Source organism: Etheostoma spectabile, chromosome 16, assembly GCF_008692095.1.
Source record: "Etheostoma spectabile isolate EspeVRDwgs_2016 chromosome 16, UIUC_Espe_1.0, whole genome shotgun sequence".
Lineage (NCBI taxonomy): Eukaryota > Metazoa > Chordata > Actinopteri > Perciformes > Percidae > Etheostoma > Etheostoma spectabile.
Genome location: NC_045748.1, coordinates 15,461,098 through 15,479,205, shown reverse-complemented (window position 1 = coordinate 15,479,205; position 18,108 = coordinate 15,461,098). Strand labels below are relative to the sequence as shown.

The 18,108-nt window shown below is 37.2% G+C and overlaps 2 protein-coding genes across 4 annotated transcripts in view; both read right to left on the bottom strand.

Moving 5' to 3' along the window:
* The window catches only part of aff1 (AF4/FMR2 family, member 1), an 18,115-nt gene extending 9,066 nt beyond the window's left edge, over positions 1-9,049 (bottom strand). For 2 of the 3 annotated variants that reach the window (XM_032539494.1, XM_032539496.1), the window contains exons 1-4: positions 8,808-9,048; positions 5,676-5,796; positions 4,229-5,068; positions 1,729-1,770 (exon numbers count right to left, since the gene is read on the bottom strand). In XM_032539494.1, the coding sequence (XP_032395385.1) occupies positions 1,729-1,770; positions 4,229-5,068; positions 5,676-5,796; positions 8,808-8,860 (1,056 nt within the window). In that variant the 5' untranslated portion in view covers positions 8,861-9,048. Of the gene's footprint in view, positions 1-1,728; positions 1,771-4,228; positions 5,069-5,675; positions 5,797-8,807 lie in introns of all 3 variants that reach the window. The other variant, XM_032539495.1, reaches the window with a different exon arrangement.
* Positions 9,050-17,058: 8,009 nt separating this feature from the next.
* Positions 17,059-18,108, bottom strand: part of gsdf (gonadal somatic cell derived factor) — a 3,579-nt gene continuing 2,529 nt past the window's right edge. The window contains exon 5 of the mRNA XM_032539228.1: positions 17,059-17,558. Coding sequence (XP_032395119.1) covers positions 17,415-17,558 — 144 coding nt within the window. The 3' untranslated portion in view covers positions 17,059-17,414. The remainder of the gene's footprint in view (positions 17,559-18,108) is intronic.

Below are 18,108 nucleotides of genomic sequence, written 5' to 3'. Positions count from 1 at the left end.
GGGGGGGGGCGGCATCATGATGGGTTAAAATACATGACTTGTGGTACTATGCTTTTTGGTGGCAAACCATACATTCATTCATTCATTCAACCTTTACTTATACTCGAGAGAGACAACAGAAGAGTAACCTTCATTTACAATGTTATTGCTTCAAATTACAAAGAAAAAACACATAAAAGAACCCATCCTAAGGAAAACAGAAAGACATTAAAACTTTCTGAATTATAAAAATGATTTGATAAATAAATAGTATAATAAGAATGCAAAAGAAAGTACAATTATGTAAAGCAAGTTTGCACGGTTAAAACCAGATTGTGTAATTTGTTCCAGGAGTTAGGTGCACTAAAGTTAAAACTTTAGACTGAGCTCATGAAATATGAAGCAAAAGCCTGTCAGCCGAGAGAGTCTGATAATGTCCCTCTGTGTAACAGGCAAGTTCTGTAAGGTAGAGTGGTAGTTTTCTAATAAGAGCCTTATAAATAAAAAAATATACCAATGAGTATCACACCTTCATGAAGAGAAGACCATCCAACACTTTCATAAAAAAATACAATGATGTGTACCAGGCTTAAACAGTTATAATTCTCAAGGCAGAAAAATAGAGTCCAGAGATTTAAGAGTTGAAGATGATGCTTGTCTGAAAATCACATCACCGTAGTCCAAACCTGACATTATTTTTTTGCTCGAGTCGGCACACAAAATTGTATCAAGGGGAAATTTGAAATTGAGCTTTTCATCCATCCAGATGCTGGCATATTTTTATTTTGTTACTCTCTCAGACTGTTGGTGGCAGTGGGATGATGGGCAGAATAGGTTCCTTACACACATTAGAACCTCAGATACCCCTTCAAAAAGTCTTGACAGACAAAGTATCTGAGAATCAAAGACAATGTTTTTTCTTTTATTCTTTAATTTGACATTTTGAATGGTCCTAAACTAAAATTTTGATTGCTTTAGTGGGTATTGGGATCTCAGTTTAACACATTTGGGATAAGGTAAACAGGGCTGTTGGCGGCAAGACTGCAGCTGGTCAGTATTCAGGAACTGCAAAATGTTCTGAAAGTCCAAATTGGCATGCTAAAAAACATGAAACTATAAAAAAAATAAAAATATAAACAAACTACTCTGTATAAATCAAATAAATATGATAAGGTTGCTGCAAAGCCACTATATGTTGCTACTTATTTGCAATATGATTATTGTATGTGTTATAAGCCTTTCCCTAGCACAGGTCAGTAGTTCACACGCAAATCTCAGTGGAGCTGTAAGGTGAGTGAACCATCGAAAATACACAGAAACATAAAGATAAAGAAAGTACTGTAGATCCGGAGCAGAAGGTTGTTGCAAGAAAGCTACATAAAGGTTTATCTCGAAAATGCTGTCACAGCCCAGTAACAGGAGATGATACTGACAAACTAATGAACATTTGCCAATCATTACAGGCCCACCAATCCCCATCAACAATCACACAACATGACTTGTGCACTCCTATTTATTGTGCTTTCAACAGCAAACTGCTGGAATGTTTTATTGTGAAGAAGCTGGGGTGAAGTGGTTAAATTACGAGGTACAGAGACTTTGGACAGATGGATTACTTATATATGAGCCAGTAATCATAGGTTTGTATAAACCTGGGGTTTAAATGTTTTGAACTAAAATGTAACCTTATTAAGATGGACAAGAAGACAATAGCCAACAGTAAATTAGAATTGTCACATTTTGACTTACCCTCAAGATGTCCTCGACACAAAGAACTTCATTTGTCCTTGTCTGCAGAAAAGGAAAGCAATATTTTGAGTTTCCAAAACGACAGTGAAAAACATGTTTTCAATTCTAACTTGAAGAACAAACATAGAAAGATTTGTTTAGGGGCTAATGTTTTACAGAGCAAACCACTTTTGGTATTTCACAGACTTTAAAAAAATAAATTAAAACATGCTTCCAAAAACCTCATTAAATCTGCTTTTGTCCTACCACCATTTTCATCTTAGATTGTTCACTCCTTGTTGTCGATGTGCTGCATGCAGTGAGTGGAACTATATCTCACCCGCATAGAGGCATAGCTATCCCTACTAGGGGCATTGCCAGTTGTAATACAAGAGCTGTCATTTATCTTAAAACCTGCAATATGGCAACTCATCTGTAGGTATACTGTAACTTGTGGGGAATGGAAAACACATATAGTAAAGCAGAACAGTATGAAATATTACAAATGGCTAAATAAAAACAAATGAAAAAGAACAAAGTAAAATCCAATTAAACATTGGTATATGTATTTCCAAATCACAACACGGAAAACAAAGTTAAGAGACGTATTGCATTTCAGTGTTGTCCAGTAGAGAGCAGCACAGGTGTGCCAATTCTAAATGCAAAGTACTGATATTACTTTTCATGAAGAGGTGCAGGCAACCTTTTTCTTTTTTGAGATGGAGACACATTGTCTACGCCAAAATAAAATTAGTCAAATTAACAGCTCAGGGGCAGCAGTCTGATTTTAATGTGGCATTAAAAAAAGGAATGTCACAATTCAGTTATTAAATCCAAAAAGCTAAATAATTGTCCTTTTAACATGTTTTTCCATTTAAATATAGTCACAGTAAATGCATACATAAAAAAGGAAATACTTATTAACAATGTGTATTGTTTGTTTTAATTGAGGCATTTAAAATCAACACCACAATAACAGAAGCAGATGACAAAAATGTTTTTTGATCTTTGCATTTTAGACCAATAAGCACTGAAAAAAGAGGCAAATTTAAAAATCCTACATCCTATAAGTGAACATGTAGCTCACCACTAAATACAGTGACGCAATACCCCATATCTAGCAGCAAGAGGCAGCTGAGGACACATGGCTTTTTGCAGATGTGGAACTTAACTCAGGAGTGAAGTGTTGGTGAGAAATAGGGGAATGAGTAACTGCCTAGCTATCCTGCACTGGATTAGCCTTAGCAGCGAAAACAGCCGCGTATTCAGCCCTGTTGTGCTGCTGCAGGCGGGGAGGGGGAGGTGTAGAGTACTGCAGGTGCTAGGGGTGTGTGTGTTTATGAATAGAGTTGAACTGGAGTTCAGCCAAATTCTCCCAAAAAAAGCAATTTTCTAATCCCACAGTATATTCACAGTGTTGGGAAATAATAGTATAACCTTCCCAACAGTCACTGGAAGCACCAAATAAGAGATTTTGCAGTATATGATATCGCAAGACAATTATATCTATGTTACTAAAGTGAAAAATATACTTATAAGTTGAATATTTATTCAAATTTACATTCAAATTCAAATCATAAGATGGACTTACTGTATATACCAACAACAATAACATTTTACAATATAGCCTTTATAGGAGATCTATAAAGTATTCTGATATACTTAAGTATTAATACCATACTGTACTTTAGATCCCGCCTTTATATTTACCAGTGTTCTAGTATTAAACAAATGTATTGCATAGAGAGGCCCAGTCAAACTGGAACTTCCAGGTTTCCTGCACCAAAACCAAATTCAAAAATCAAACTCACATTTGTAGTAATGAATAATACAAAAAATCTAGCCCTGCAATATAACCTTGCTCACCACCAGTATGATGTCTAGATGTCTATCTAGGGATATACAGTATGTTCTTTAGAATATTGTTGTTTATTATGTATTTCTGTAATAGCAGCTTTAAAAAAAAAATACACCATATCCCACAAGCCCAAGACCATTGTGGGTTTTACGTCATCAGCCTGACAGACTGAAGCCCGTTGATGGCTGCTGCTGGCCTGGAAATGGGGTCAGGATTACAGCTCTGTTCCTACTACTATTCATTTTAATGTAATAGTTTTAATAGTTAGTTTCGTAATAGTTAGTTTTGGGGTTATTTGCATTCTTGCTGAGAGTTAGATAAAATCGATTCCAATCACAATGCTAAATACCAAGCTACAGCCCACAGCCGGTTAGTTTAGCTTTGCAAAAAGACTGAACAGCTAGCCTGGCTCTGTCTAAGGTAATGAAATCCACCTACCAGCATCTATAAAGTTCACTAATTAACAGGTCATTCCTCGTATGTTTGATATGACCAAAAACCAAAGCGAAAAAAAAAAACAAGTAGCAAGTTCAAGGAACCAGGAGTATTTGAAGCCAGGCTGGCAGTTTTCTCCTGTTCTAGTCTTTATGCTAGGCAGCCACATTACATTTTAAATAATATGATATTGTATTACAGTTATGAGATCCAAGACAATATACTTGCCTCCAAAAATTGTGGCAGTATCTTCGTTTTGCCCATGTCAGATTTGTTGATTAACTCCGGTAGAGATACATATGGCTCTGGCGAAGGCTTCAGCTCAGGTGACTCGCTGACCATTTGGTCCTGACCATCCATGGGCCGCACATACGCTGTTGGCTTCTGGGTCATGACTACGCTGGGCTGCTTCGACGACAGGAGTGAAGGGAAGGTCTGGGAAGGTAGTGCGTTACCCTTGTTGGCTTGAGCCAGAGATGCATCTTTGGGTGACTGTTTTAGGTTAAATGTGGAAACTTCCCTTGTGCTGGCAGACTCAGAAGGGTGATCTGTGGAACCTTGAACTTGATGTCTATCAAAGGTGTCCTTAGTGTCCATGTCACTGGTATCATGGTCACTGTATTGTGGGAAGGGTGGCGGCTTAGTATCAGGAGACTGAGAAGACATTTCCTGGGGAAGGCTGCCACGCTCCCTGAGATCTGAGATGGCTTCACTCTTTTGTTGATGTGCTGAGAAGCTGAGCTGACTGTGGTTCAAAGACACATTTGAGAAAACTGATGAATGACCATGTTGGTTAGGAGAAGAGGTAGTGAACGTCCCCATGGGCTGAGAAGAGTAACCATTACTAGAGGGGGATTTCTGACTTTGGGTGGCCATGTAATGGACCTGGTTATGGAATGGAGGTTTGGTTGGTTTATTGGTGTTTGGCTGACCCTGATCTGACTGTGAGGAGGTTACATATGTAGGAATGGGTAAAGGATCAATGGCAAAGGGATATGGATTATTCACATCTTCATAACTGCCCAGCATCCTCTGGATTCGATTGGAAAGCTCATCCCCTTTGTTTGTCTGCAAAAAGAAAGGTTGAACACTAAGTTATGTTAACAGAGGACATATAACTCTATAGTCTAAAATAAATGGGTTCTTATAATTCTCTGAAAACAATCATGCTATATTCTCTGCATTTTTTGCATACAAATATATTATATATTTAGTAAAACAAAAGAGGATTTTGGAATTATTAAAAAAACATATAGTTGAAGAACATATGACTGACCTCTGAAACCAAAGACTTTTGTCTGCAAACAGATTTTTCTGAAATATAATTTTCCATTTTTATCTTGTAACTGTTAACTGTTTATCTTGTTAACTGTTTTTCAATAATGTTTACCAGTAGTACCAGTAAGTTTTAAGAACAATGTATTAAACTGACCTTTTACAACTTTTATCCATAACAATTACAGCAGAAGCGTCGTCAAACAATTTCACACATGCACTGAAAACCTAAAACTATCTTGACGTTACCCGGCGTCCGACACTGACAATCTCTGTTGTGTGCTACATGTGTAAAAGGGAAACTCCAGACTATGTCAAGACCTGATTTCTTGGACTTCGGACATTGTCTGGAGTTCACATTTGAAAACTGCTATCTTCAACTACTGTTGTGTGTCTTTACTTTGTATGGTTCCTTAAAGAGTGGCACATTCTCATGGCTGAGTTCTTTGGTTTGGCTTGTTTCTTGGTTCCTCTGTTCCCATGCTTGGAGGCGAAGACGGTTCCTTTTCTCATTGTATATACTGTAGAACATTACAAAGAAACACAGATCTTAAGTCAGCATTGCATTAACAAGTGCATTATTTCTGTAACTCTAGTTACAGAAATAAAAAATATGTGCTAGGTGCCTCAAATGTTAAAACTGAAATTGGTGACATGCTCCATGTATTTATTTATGATAAAATCAGATCTGGCTAAAGACACCGGAAAATTTAGAGAGTGAAAATTTATGGCATCTTATCACAGACTTATCTACCCAAGGGGCAGAGCAGCAGGGTCTAATGGGAGAAGACAACCCATCATATCAACTGAAAAGTTAATTAGACTCAAAGACGCCTTGAGGATTCACCAAAACATTCACATCTGTTCTCTCTAGTCCCTAAAGATAACATGCAGACATCAAATGGATACTACTCGTCCAGATATGATGTAAATGGCATAAGAGCTTGTTCACTATAATAAATTACATTGTGGAACAACAGCAGTCCCTGGAGGATCAGGCGCCCTGTTTAAAACTTTAAATATCCTGCACACATATCCACATTTTGAAATTTTGCACTTTTCATCCCAAAATACAGTGTTGATCATCCTCACTGACAGCCACCCCAATGGGAGGCTTCCATGGCAACAAGTGAAGCAGCACAGATTTGGGACTATGCCAAACAGATGAGCACTTACTCATTAATGGAGCAAAGAGACTGGCCAAACTACTAGAACAGTACAAACTGGCCCTGCCCAGTCACAGTACTACCCAAAGGTAAAGCAACATACTGTGCCTGTATTAAATTACACATTAGTCTTCCCAAACATGAAAATTACAATTTGTTCATGATTGTACATGTTGATGATGTGACACAAGCTCACAACGTACAGAATATAATTAGAAACAGCTCTTACTAGCAATACCGGGGTTGAAATTATTGATGAGGCTGAAACAAACTGTAGCACTCTCACAGTGATTTAATCCTGATATTGGGTTAACCTCTAACCATATAATAATTAGTCACATCTGCATTATGCACGATTATGGCTGTCCGATAACTATTACTGCACACATTAATCTGTCAGATGTGATATGTGTTTTATGTGACAGTCATTGTTGCTATCACTCCATCTCTGCTGCCTTATGCCTCCCGCTAGCGTTAGCTCCCAACAGGCATAAAAAGGGCACATTTTAAACTTGTTTTTAGCCTCTTAACATGTTCAAATTGTAATTTAGAGTGCTTACCCTTGTGAAGTGATTCCTCCCAAGAGAACAGCTAGCGTGAACTCTAGCAGGAGGATAACACGTGTAGGCAGCACCGATTGTTCTCGTTTTTCTCTTTACTGACAGCACTCCAAATTTACAAACAACAGAGCTACATGTTGTAATCGACCGGAATTATCCTTTAATGCCATTGCCATTATCTGCGCTTGTTTGTTTGTTTGTTTTTGTGCTACTTCTTGTATGTTTTATCCCTTTTTGCTTAGGCCTTCTGTTATTATAGATGTAATGAAATGCATTTTAATATGTTAACCATTGTATTTTAGGATGCTTAATGTCAGCTGGCCAGGGACTACAGCTGGAAATTAGCCGTAGAGGCTAAAGATGCTCCCTTTACTGTACAGTTAATTAAGGGGGACTGTCCACAACATTATAAACTAATAAAGTAAACTAAACATACAAGCTCAACATTAACCTGTTTGGACCAATGTCAAATATTTTGAGCAGTCTGGCTGCTCTTATAGAACAAATTACGATTTGCTGTACCCCATCTGTACACCGGAGCCTTTCACAAAGGCTTGGAGTGTCTGGATTTATCAATCACGGATGACAAATGCTAGAAACTGAACAAATGTAGAAAAAAAGGTGACATAACAACCTTTCCACTAGAGCTGGACGATATGGCAATACATATCAAAACAATATAAAAATGTATACTGTATAACCCATATGAGCATTATTCTATATCGTTTCTATCACAATGTCAAAAAAACATCAGCCAAACTAAGTTATGACAATATTTATGTAATATTATTCAATAACTATTTTGATAATTGATTAATTAGTCTGAGCCTTTTTTTCCCCTTTTCTTTTTTAAACGTAATAAGCTTTTTAAATGTGAATATTTTCTATTTCATTTACTCCTCCATGACAGTAAACTTAATATCTGCGAGTTGTGGACAAAACAAGACATTTGACAACAGCATCTTGGCCCTTGATCACATTTTTCTGACATTTTTTAGACCAAACAACTAATCGAGAAAATAATCGACAGTAAAAGTAACGATTAGTGGCAGCCCTACACAGAATTATACAAACATACATGCTATACCGGGATATCTTATGGAGATATGACATGACCTATATCGGGATAGAAGATCTTCTAGCCCTGTTGAGTATGTTTGTGCCTTAAGTTTTTTTCATTAACTTTATTGTGTAAATTATTAAATACAATTTAGGTGACTGAAACATAAATTGTATCTCTCCTGCTCAGGGTATTATAGCAGAGTGGTTGACTTAGGCTTCAGTCTCAGTCATTCTGCCCTGTATTTTTAGATCGATTTTACAGCAAAAGGAAATTTATACAGACAAGAGTCAAACCAGTTTTGTCTTGTTATCCAACGTGTTACCCAAAATCCAAGTTAGTCAAAACACGACCCCTGAGGTTTAACGTTACAGAAAGTCAAAGTATGCGTAACGTTTGCTTTAATTTAATGTTACATAAACTAGCTAGTTTGTAAGTTATAAACACAGCAGCCCCTTTAACCAGCCTGCTCTTTCCAGCTGATTCCACTTCTTCCTCGAACTGCTTATCAAAGCTAAAAAAAAAAAAAATTCATGTCAGTTTTACAATAACTACAGAAAGCTACTAGACTAACGTTAGCGTTTCTTCAGATATTTTCACAGAGTTTCAAACTACAACTTTACCTGGGTAAAGTGCGCTGCTAGTGAGCTGGCTAGCCGTGTCTAGCTAATTAATGATAGTTATCCGAACAGGCTGTGAAGCTAGCGCCCAGCTGCTAGCAGCTAGCTGCGGCTGTGTCTGCCTACCTCGGCTGAGATGCCATGGTGCGCCTCTCACAACATCCAAAGTTGGTTGTCATGTGTTTCCGACAGTCCCCACCAAGGTATCCTTCTCACTTGGTCACATTGTTTAGTTTTACCGCTGAAGAATTAGTTCATTTAAATGACTGTCAGGCCGCCGTTGTTTAATAGTTGTCTGCTAACCGTCTGTGTTTGGGTTGTCCTCTCTCTCTCTCTCTCTCTCTCTCTCTCTCTCTCTCTCTCTCTCTCTCTCTCTCTGCCTACTGGATTGTTCTACTTTACTCAGCCATCTGGGGACCAAACTCAGTTTCGTACACTCAGTCCAAGTTTGTCTGAAAATACCTCTAAAGCACTTGTGTTACTATTATAAGAGTAAATACAAAGTAAATATTAACAAATTAGTCCACTAATAGCTATGTTATTCTCTGTGTTTTTTCACATCACGACAGTTTGCCTAAACTTAATAGGCTGGTATTACCCCTGCGTAACAGACATGGTACAGTCATCTGCGTATATGTTTTTACCCCTGACTGATGTGTAGCCTACGAGTATGTAAATTAACTTCATTTTGAGTGGGTGTTGACAGCAGGAGAAAACCAAATACAGCGGTGCTCATAAGTTTATTAACCCATTCTAAAGTTGACCAAAAAGAGGAATAAAAAAACAGTCTTTTAGAAATTGACCTTAATCTTATTAGAAGTGGGGAAAAATTCAACCTTTAAGGACACAAATTTTCTTTGTGAATGAACAATGTATCGTAAATTAAAAATTTTCTTCCTAAAAATACAGGGTCAAAAGTATACTCACCCCTATGTTAAATTCCAAAAGAGGCCGGCAGTTTTTTAAAGGTGTGTTTTTCATGGATCCAGGATACTATGCATCCTGATAAAGTTCCCTTGGCCTTTGGAATCAAAATAGCTCCACATTATCACATACTCTTCACTTACCTAGCGCTTGACATGGTTTTATTTCAGTCATCCTAATAGCTGGGTTGATTTGCATTGAGAGATGATTTTGTGGAAAGTACCCCATGCCAACCTCCAGGTATGGTGAAGGGTATGTGATAATGTGGGGTTATATTAATTCCATATTATAGACATTTCATGACTTTAGGTAGGTCAATCTTGTGATAGGACACACTAAAATAACTAATGTGTAAATCATTTGTTCATGGTTAATGTGAGATATATGGGACAAGAGTGCACAAAACAATTTTGCTTAAAATAAAGACCAAACATAGTACACAAAATACCCACGTTTTAATTTTGAAATAAATAAGCACCTGTGAGACCCTTTTGTGATTGGTTGTTGGATGGATGCAATATCTTATCTTGTTTACAGCTAACAAGCAGTCTCTCGGGAGTTGAAGGGGATTCACTCTCCTGCCCAGAAATACAGAAGCAGATAATAAAGTCTTCCAACTCACTATGCCACCTTGCTGCCAGTTCTGGTGAGTGATCTTAGATTTGATGACACAGAGCCCAAAACTGGCAGTGGTTGTGACATCTCTTGTAGGTTGTAGAGTTTAGTCTGCAGCTGAAAAAACAGACACATCATTTAACACATTTCAACCAGACATGTAGGATGAGCATGCTGATGAAGTGCGTCACAAAAGAATAAAGTAGCCTCTGTCTGTGTGTTGCTGCTTTAGGAGCATGGACACCAGCACGTGTGTGATTTAATGCAGGCCTGAGTACAGGCTGTGCAGAAAGGTCTGTTATTTGACACTCACCCTGGGTGGTTGTGCTGCTGCTGGCCATCTGCCAGCAGAGAACACAACATCATCTTACTTCATTTAGACCTAACGAGAGGCTCAGCACAGCCAAATAAACCATGAAACTTATACAATTGTAGCCAACATAAATATGTAACTGTTTGGGCCTAATTACCACAATATGCAATACAATATAATTATCCAATTATGTGACATAGATTTTATGGTAAGATTTACAAGAATTAGCTGGAGGTGTTCAGGATTTGCCGTGATTAAATTAAGTCTTATAGTGACGACTATATTGTAGTGTAAAGAGAAGTACTTCTACTCTTGGTTATGGGTAACTAGAGTACAATTCACATGATCTTGCAGGGCCAGTTGTAGATGAGATGGTAAAGAAATATGGTTCTGCCTGTGTAGAATGCCTAACGCATGGATCAACAAAGTTTGGGTTTCCACAAAATGGTTCATTGAGCACAGGAAAATTGACAGGTCCGCCGCTCCTCTCAATTCTTTTAAGTCAAGGCTGAAGACCTTTCTTTAAATAATTGTTAATTTCCTATACTGAAGTTGCATTGTTAAAATCATGTGACAATCCTATCTGCCTTTATATTTTTAGTTGTTTTTAACTGCTCTTTAATGTTGAATTTCTCATACTGCAGTGTGACTTTTATTCTTGTAATTTATCTGTTTTTGACTTCTTGGTCGTTTTTTAACTGCTCTTTAACGTTTTATGTAAAACACTTTGAATTGCCCAGTTGCTGAAATATGCTATACAAATGAAGCTGCCTTGCCTTGCCTAAAAGAGAATTTAAAATAAATGTTGATGAAATTTGGCACACTCAAACAAATGCATTCAAGATATTCAACCATTTTAAAGGCCTAATGTGGAAGGCAATGTGGCTGAAACAACCACTGACTGCTACACAGACTGTCAAAACCCAGGCATTTGTTATAAAAGGTCAAAATAATATAGAAATGGATTAAGAGTGTATTGGTTGGGTTTTATTGAACACAGTAATTATTAAGCCATATCAATAGCGTACACTTACTTAAAAATGTAAATTTTGGAACAGAGTGAGGGCAGTGATTGGTCATTTGGTGTTGAGACTGCTCTGTAACAAGCGTTCCATGATGTCACCCTGAGGCTGGATGGTGTAAAGCACGGCAGTTTGATGCTTGTATAAGTTTAAATGATAACCAGTAGGTGGCACTATATTGTTTGTTGTGAGTAGAAAAAAATAAAACAAGGGTGTTATGGCCACACAATCAAGGGCAGGTGAAATTTGGTAAATGTATATGTATGTACTATATATAAAACCCAGAGCAGCACATACTGACATAGTAAACATGTGTACAGCAACCAGACAAATACACATACATGATGCACACTGCACATATAGTACTGCAATGGCAGCATTCTAAATATAATAGTGTCCCGGCAAAACTATTCCAAACTCATTTGTTTACAATTTGTATAAGTGTATAGGTCTCTGTTTGCAATTAAGTAGAATTAGAATTGGATTTGCAATAGTGGGTTCTGGTTTAACATAAGGTTAAAATAGTATCTTTAAATGTTTCTCAACAATAAGCACAATAAACATGACTGAAAAAAAGAAAATTATTTAATATTGCTGTAAACACTCACAACCATTAACATCTCGTACTTACATTATTTATTTAACAGAGAACTTTGGCATCTCTCTGGTTGCCTTTTCCAGCAGAGCCCTGATGATGTAACATTACATTGCAGTACATTACATGTCATTTAGCTGACACTTTTATCCAAAGCAACATACAGTTGCTATGTATGTCAGAGGTTGTACACCTCTGGAGCAACTAGGGGTGAAGTGTAATGTAATGTGTGATGTATTGCAGCGGGAATCACACCCAGATCTCCCACACCATGGGCATGGCTCTTATCCACTGTCTTGCAAATTTTCAACAAATGTCTAGTGCTTAACAAAGCTGGATTCACATTAGCATAAGTAATCTATTGTCAATATTAAATACCTTCACAGCTAAAACAAGAAAATCACATATCACATAAAAGAAACATAAAGACAGATTCATTATTCTGATTCTAAATCAACTTCATAAAACAGAAAAACATGTCATGAGACAACTAATGTTGACAATGAAAGGAAAGCAACAGAAACTTATGACACAGAAGAACTTAAAGAAGAAAGTTCAACTCTGGAAGATTTGAAAGCCAGTGGTAAATAATTATGAATAACTTACAAACTATTTTACGGAGTACACAAGCAAGACTCAGACATTGAGATGAGGTTTTAAGTATGCTAACAACCTATCATGTAAAACAACCAATATACTGATAGTAGTGATCCTTATATGTATATTATACATTGATGGAATGTAAATAAATACATATACTCTAACAACTACTACTACTACTAAAATACAAATTTGACATACTTGTAGCCTACCTTCTATTTCAAGATACTTTTTGCTTCAACTCCACTACATTTCAGAGGGAAATATTGTAGTTTTTTCTCCACTACATTTATTTGACAGCTTTAGTTTATTATTAGTTATTATTAGTATTATTTATTATTAAGATTAATAATTAAGATTGAAGACATATGAAGAGATTGTAAAATATGATGTCTTGTCACAGATGAAAGTATCCAAGTAGCTGAATGGATTGACAGAAAATGAACTGGCAACACCAATTTCTTTTTAAACATTTCATGGTTCCAACTTCACACACGTGAGGATTCCTTGCTTTTCCTTTTGAATAATTTAATATTTTTGATGCTTGGACTATAGTGAAGGTATGAATTTGGGCTCAGACAACTTGTGATTGGCATTTCTCACTGTTTTCAATTGTTATACTACAATTGATTAATCGTATCCTAACTATGTAACATAATTAAAGATCAACTAACCAGAACATTTAAATGCTGTGCACACTTTAAGGCATGAGTCATAATATTACCATGATATGATGCATAATAATATAACAGTCACAGGGGCCACAATTTAGCTTGGAGTACTTTTACTTTTAAAGCTGTAAGTAGCCTACTTCTTGACTATGCGTACATAGGCTACTGTTACTTAAAGTTTTCAATGCAGGACTTCAGTACTTGCTGATATTTTATCCGCCACCTTCTTGGTTGGACTGATTTGGTTTCCTCTGCCAGAAGGTGACCAGAAAAGGAGGACATTTAAGAACTTTGTCCCCGAGGACATCTTCGGGGGCGACGACTTGTACGCAGAAGGACGCCCCCGCCGTCTCTGTGCTGAAGTGCGGCGTGACGTCGTATCGGAGGCCACAGTTGTCTGCGATTGTGGTGGCGCTGTTGTGTGCGCGCAGTGTGGTGACAGTGGGGACAGTGGCTTTGACTTCCAGCTGCTCGTGTCCATCTGCAGAAACATCAACAGGCAGCACCACGTAGGCATGCTGGAAGCTCTCTCCAATGGTGCACTTGAGCTCTGTAGACCAACAGTATTCCCCGAGGTCTCCTAGGAAGAGAGATAATTTATAATGAAAGCCTATACGCAGCAGATTTTACCTGCTAGGGAAGAGCCGGGACGATTGAAACGCGGGACGTATGAAACATTCCAGTTTTCTCCGCGTGCAATGCTGAGAGACAGACTTCCTTAGGTGAAAAACATAGAGCATGTTAACTTCCTCCTATAAGCCCAACATCTTCCTGTTATATATCACGGAGTTACAGCCAATAAACGAGTTTTGATGGTCAAAAGTAAACTTCATTAGCGGTTACATTCTTTCGATTATTAATGTAATAAAGTGTTTTTCATTTAAAGGTTTGACTACATGCTTATTTAGTAGACCATTTAGTGTTCTCCGCAATCCCAGACTTCCATATTGAATGCTTGTTTACATGAAAACCAAACCAGGTTATAATGACATATGTCTATGTCGGGGTATTTGAAACAGCTGTTTCAGCTGTAAAAATGTACTGTACTAACCCTATAAAAATGGCAGAATCATCCACATGATATTTCAATAACCGCTTCATACACGCTTCACGATGACGGCAATTAGTTGTTAACAGACATTTACAAAGACGTGTAGCCCTGCAACAATCTATCTAAAATAACACCTTTTGGAAGTACCATTCATGATTTATAGTAAAATATTAAAGTTGTGGGAAGTTTATATGGCTTAAACTGTATATTTCATTCGCCCCCCGCCCCCATGCTGTTTCATTTCATTCCAGTCCAGGAAGGACCGATTAAAGTGGGACGTGCGTATACGCACGTCCCACTTTTGGGACTTGCTGTAATAATTCCTGAACGGTTTTGTTCAAAGATGAAAATGCAACTGTATTTGACAGATGACAGGTGTAGGTTGCTAGTGACAAATTAGCTTTCATTACGATACGACCGCTCTGTAAATTAGGCTACGTTTAATTAAAAAGTGTTTCAACTGACCCGGCTCTCCCCTATGTAAAAGTGTTGGATTGACATACAGTAAGAGAGAGGAACCGATGGTAAACCATACTAGAGTTGAAAATGTGACTCCTTACCATCTTTGTTTGTACATTTTATTAATGCAGATATTTTGATACAATAATACAAAGACAAGCACATACCAAATAGGCAAAAAAGACAAGAAATCATCAAAAACAACAAAAACAGACAGCCAGCACTCAGTCAGTACAAAGAAAATTAAATGTGCATTTACAGCATGTGGTAATTCATTAGATGAAATGCCCAAAAATGTCCTCACACAATGACTTCTTACCTTCTGTGGAATCTTTAAGACGTATATTATGATTATCTTGAAGTTGCAATTTCTTGATGTAGGTCATTCCAGTGCACTCCATCAAACATTCTGTTATTTGTGTCCCTGTGTTGGAGACTGGTTTCAGCAACGTTTCCTTCTCTGAACATTCAACTGCCCCAACAACCAGCAGAAGGGAGGACAGTATGCCAAAAGACCCCCACACAGTGAAATACCTTGACATTTTGTCCAGTATCAATAAATTCAATTGCTTGCAATGTTGAAATTTTGAACCAAATCTGGCTGTCCTTTTGTAAATTAGTTGCTTGACTGTAGTTCCGGATAAATATCTTGCTGGCACAATTTGACAATAAGATTCCACTGGAGCCAGGAAAAGACCCAAACACAGGCACAGCAGAAGACTGAAGGCTGAAGACTTTTCAAAAGTGCGCAAGATGTTGCTCTTCCCCTGACCAGATTCTGGTTTCCTGGAGTACAGTGCCAACATTTCTTCCTCTGCTATTTTCCTCCCTCTAGACTACCAGCCTATTATAAAGATTGTCATGAAAAACTGAGACTGAAAAAAATGTGTATTTCAAATCAACTTTATTCAAAAAATTGTAAGCAAGAAATCAGGAAATCAGTACAAATGATTAGGATGTCATAGCAAGGTCATAAGTAAAATAAAACATTTTACATTTGATGTATATTGATTGAGTTGAGGTGAAATATCACTGATACGTTGTAGTGCACTTGTGAAAAATACTTGCAAAAGTGAATGGTGAGGTAACTTTGTAAAGCCAGCGTGAGCATATAACAAAATGTCACTAACTAACTAAATGTTCAAAAACCCATATGGAAAAAAACAACAACTCTGCTTCATAAAAAAACACACATCACACAATATGTTATGGATTCATTAACGACTTAACAGAAAAAAGAAAGAATATAACAGACAGTGAAATGCTCTAAAAGTTCAAATTGGCTGTAGGTAAAAAAATACAATAAATCAACTGACTATTTTTTCTTCTGATCACAATTTAGACACACATCTTCATTTTCATTATTATTGTCTGACAGGCCTTGTAATTAAATCACTTTACTGGTCAAAGTAACACATCACAGAAAATCACTTTAATATGATATAACAAAGTATTTCTGTCAAGAGAAAGTACTATTCTTTTTCTATAAATATGTTTACAACTTGAAATTAGGATTTATTTTACAATTACAGTTTTTTGGGGGGTTGCAGGGCAGCATTATCGAATTTATCTTGTCTATCAGTTGAAACATGAAAATGGAGCATGGCCAATGGGTGCTTGTGGAAAAGCACAGCAGATGTTCGTACTCAGAAGAAGTGATACTAAGTATTAGGTGCAGGGATTTAGTTGGTGAACGCAGTCTTCTCCTGTTACTCTCCCTGCAAAAACTGTTTGACCCTCAACATGGCAAGCATATATACTTAATTTAAAATTAGTTGTAGATTTTTCATGATATAAAAAAAAAAAGATGAATATTTTGATTTGATTAAATTGACTTCATGGCTATAAGATAAGTCGTTTCACAGATCAGTGAAGAGACATCTGGCCTGTGTAAGACTTTGGCTCTGCACAGTCTCACATTTTTGGAGGGAACACTCAGTAACAGTTGGTAGTTTTAAATAGCGTGCAGTAATGAGATGCATTTAAAGATAAACTGTTAGCTTTAATTACACGGGAGTAAGCTGCACTTTATTTGTAGCTCTTGGTGAAAGACAAATACTATCATTTATCCACAGAAATGCATTTTTCTTATTGGCCTGCCAAATCAGTGTATAGTAAGTATATTGGTTAACTGGTAATTAAACACAATAGCACGCAAATGCAGATTGTAATTTTAGATTAATAACGTGTGATTACGATCATCATTAGTTTTACCACTAAAATATGAATTGATCACTTTTCAGTTTGGCTGGCTCAACAGGTCTGTAATGGCACATTCTGGTTAGAAAGGAGAGAAAGGAATGCAAAACTGAGAGAGACTTTGCTTTGGTTACCACGCTCAGTGTTGAATACACACTAAAAGGATCTAAAATAAGTGTAGTGAGAGGAGATATGTCAGCATTTGAAGTATTATCTACCTTTTCTGTATCTCATGTAGTTTTGTGTGGGCCAGATGGGTCATACTGAGGACAGTAAAACAAACATTACTCTCTGCTGGGCTGCTGGAGGTCGCCAGGCCCACAGCCACAGCTGCGGGTCAGCTGCACAGATGAAATGACGAGGGTGCTGAATTCATCCATGTAGAGGACAGGCACCATTTCTTGGGAAGTGGGCTGACAACACGGCACCTGGAGAGGAATAAAGAGAGGAGGAGTAAGGCCACTGCACAAACTGCCCAACGAGACTAAACAAAGATTGACTTGTATTTAAGTTTGTTTCTTCTGTTTCTTCTAGTAAAGACAAATTGATACAGTAATAGACATTTACAGTGACTGCAGAAAAGTAAATGTAAAAAGTTGTTTCATGGTCTAGGGGAACTGCCATATGTGCTGATAAGAAAGAAAAAATAAAGAATCATTTCAACCAATGCCATTTAGATTAAAGCACCCATATTATGTTCATTTTAAAGTTCCTTATTGTATTTTGAGGTCGTACCAGAATAGGTTTACATGGTTTCATTTACTAAAAACGTCATATTTTTGTTGTACTGCACATTGCTGCAGATCCTCTTTTGACCTTGTGTGTTTGGGTCTCTGTTTTAGTTACAGAGTGAGACACCTCACTTGTTTTAGCTACAGAGTGAGACATCTCACTTCAATACTATTTTTGTTGGGAGTTGTACGTGCGCAGGAGCTAGGTAAGATCACATCAGCTAGATAACTCTTTCTCCAACTTTGG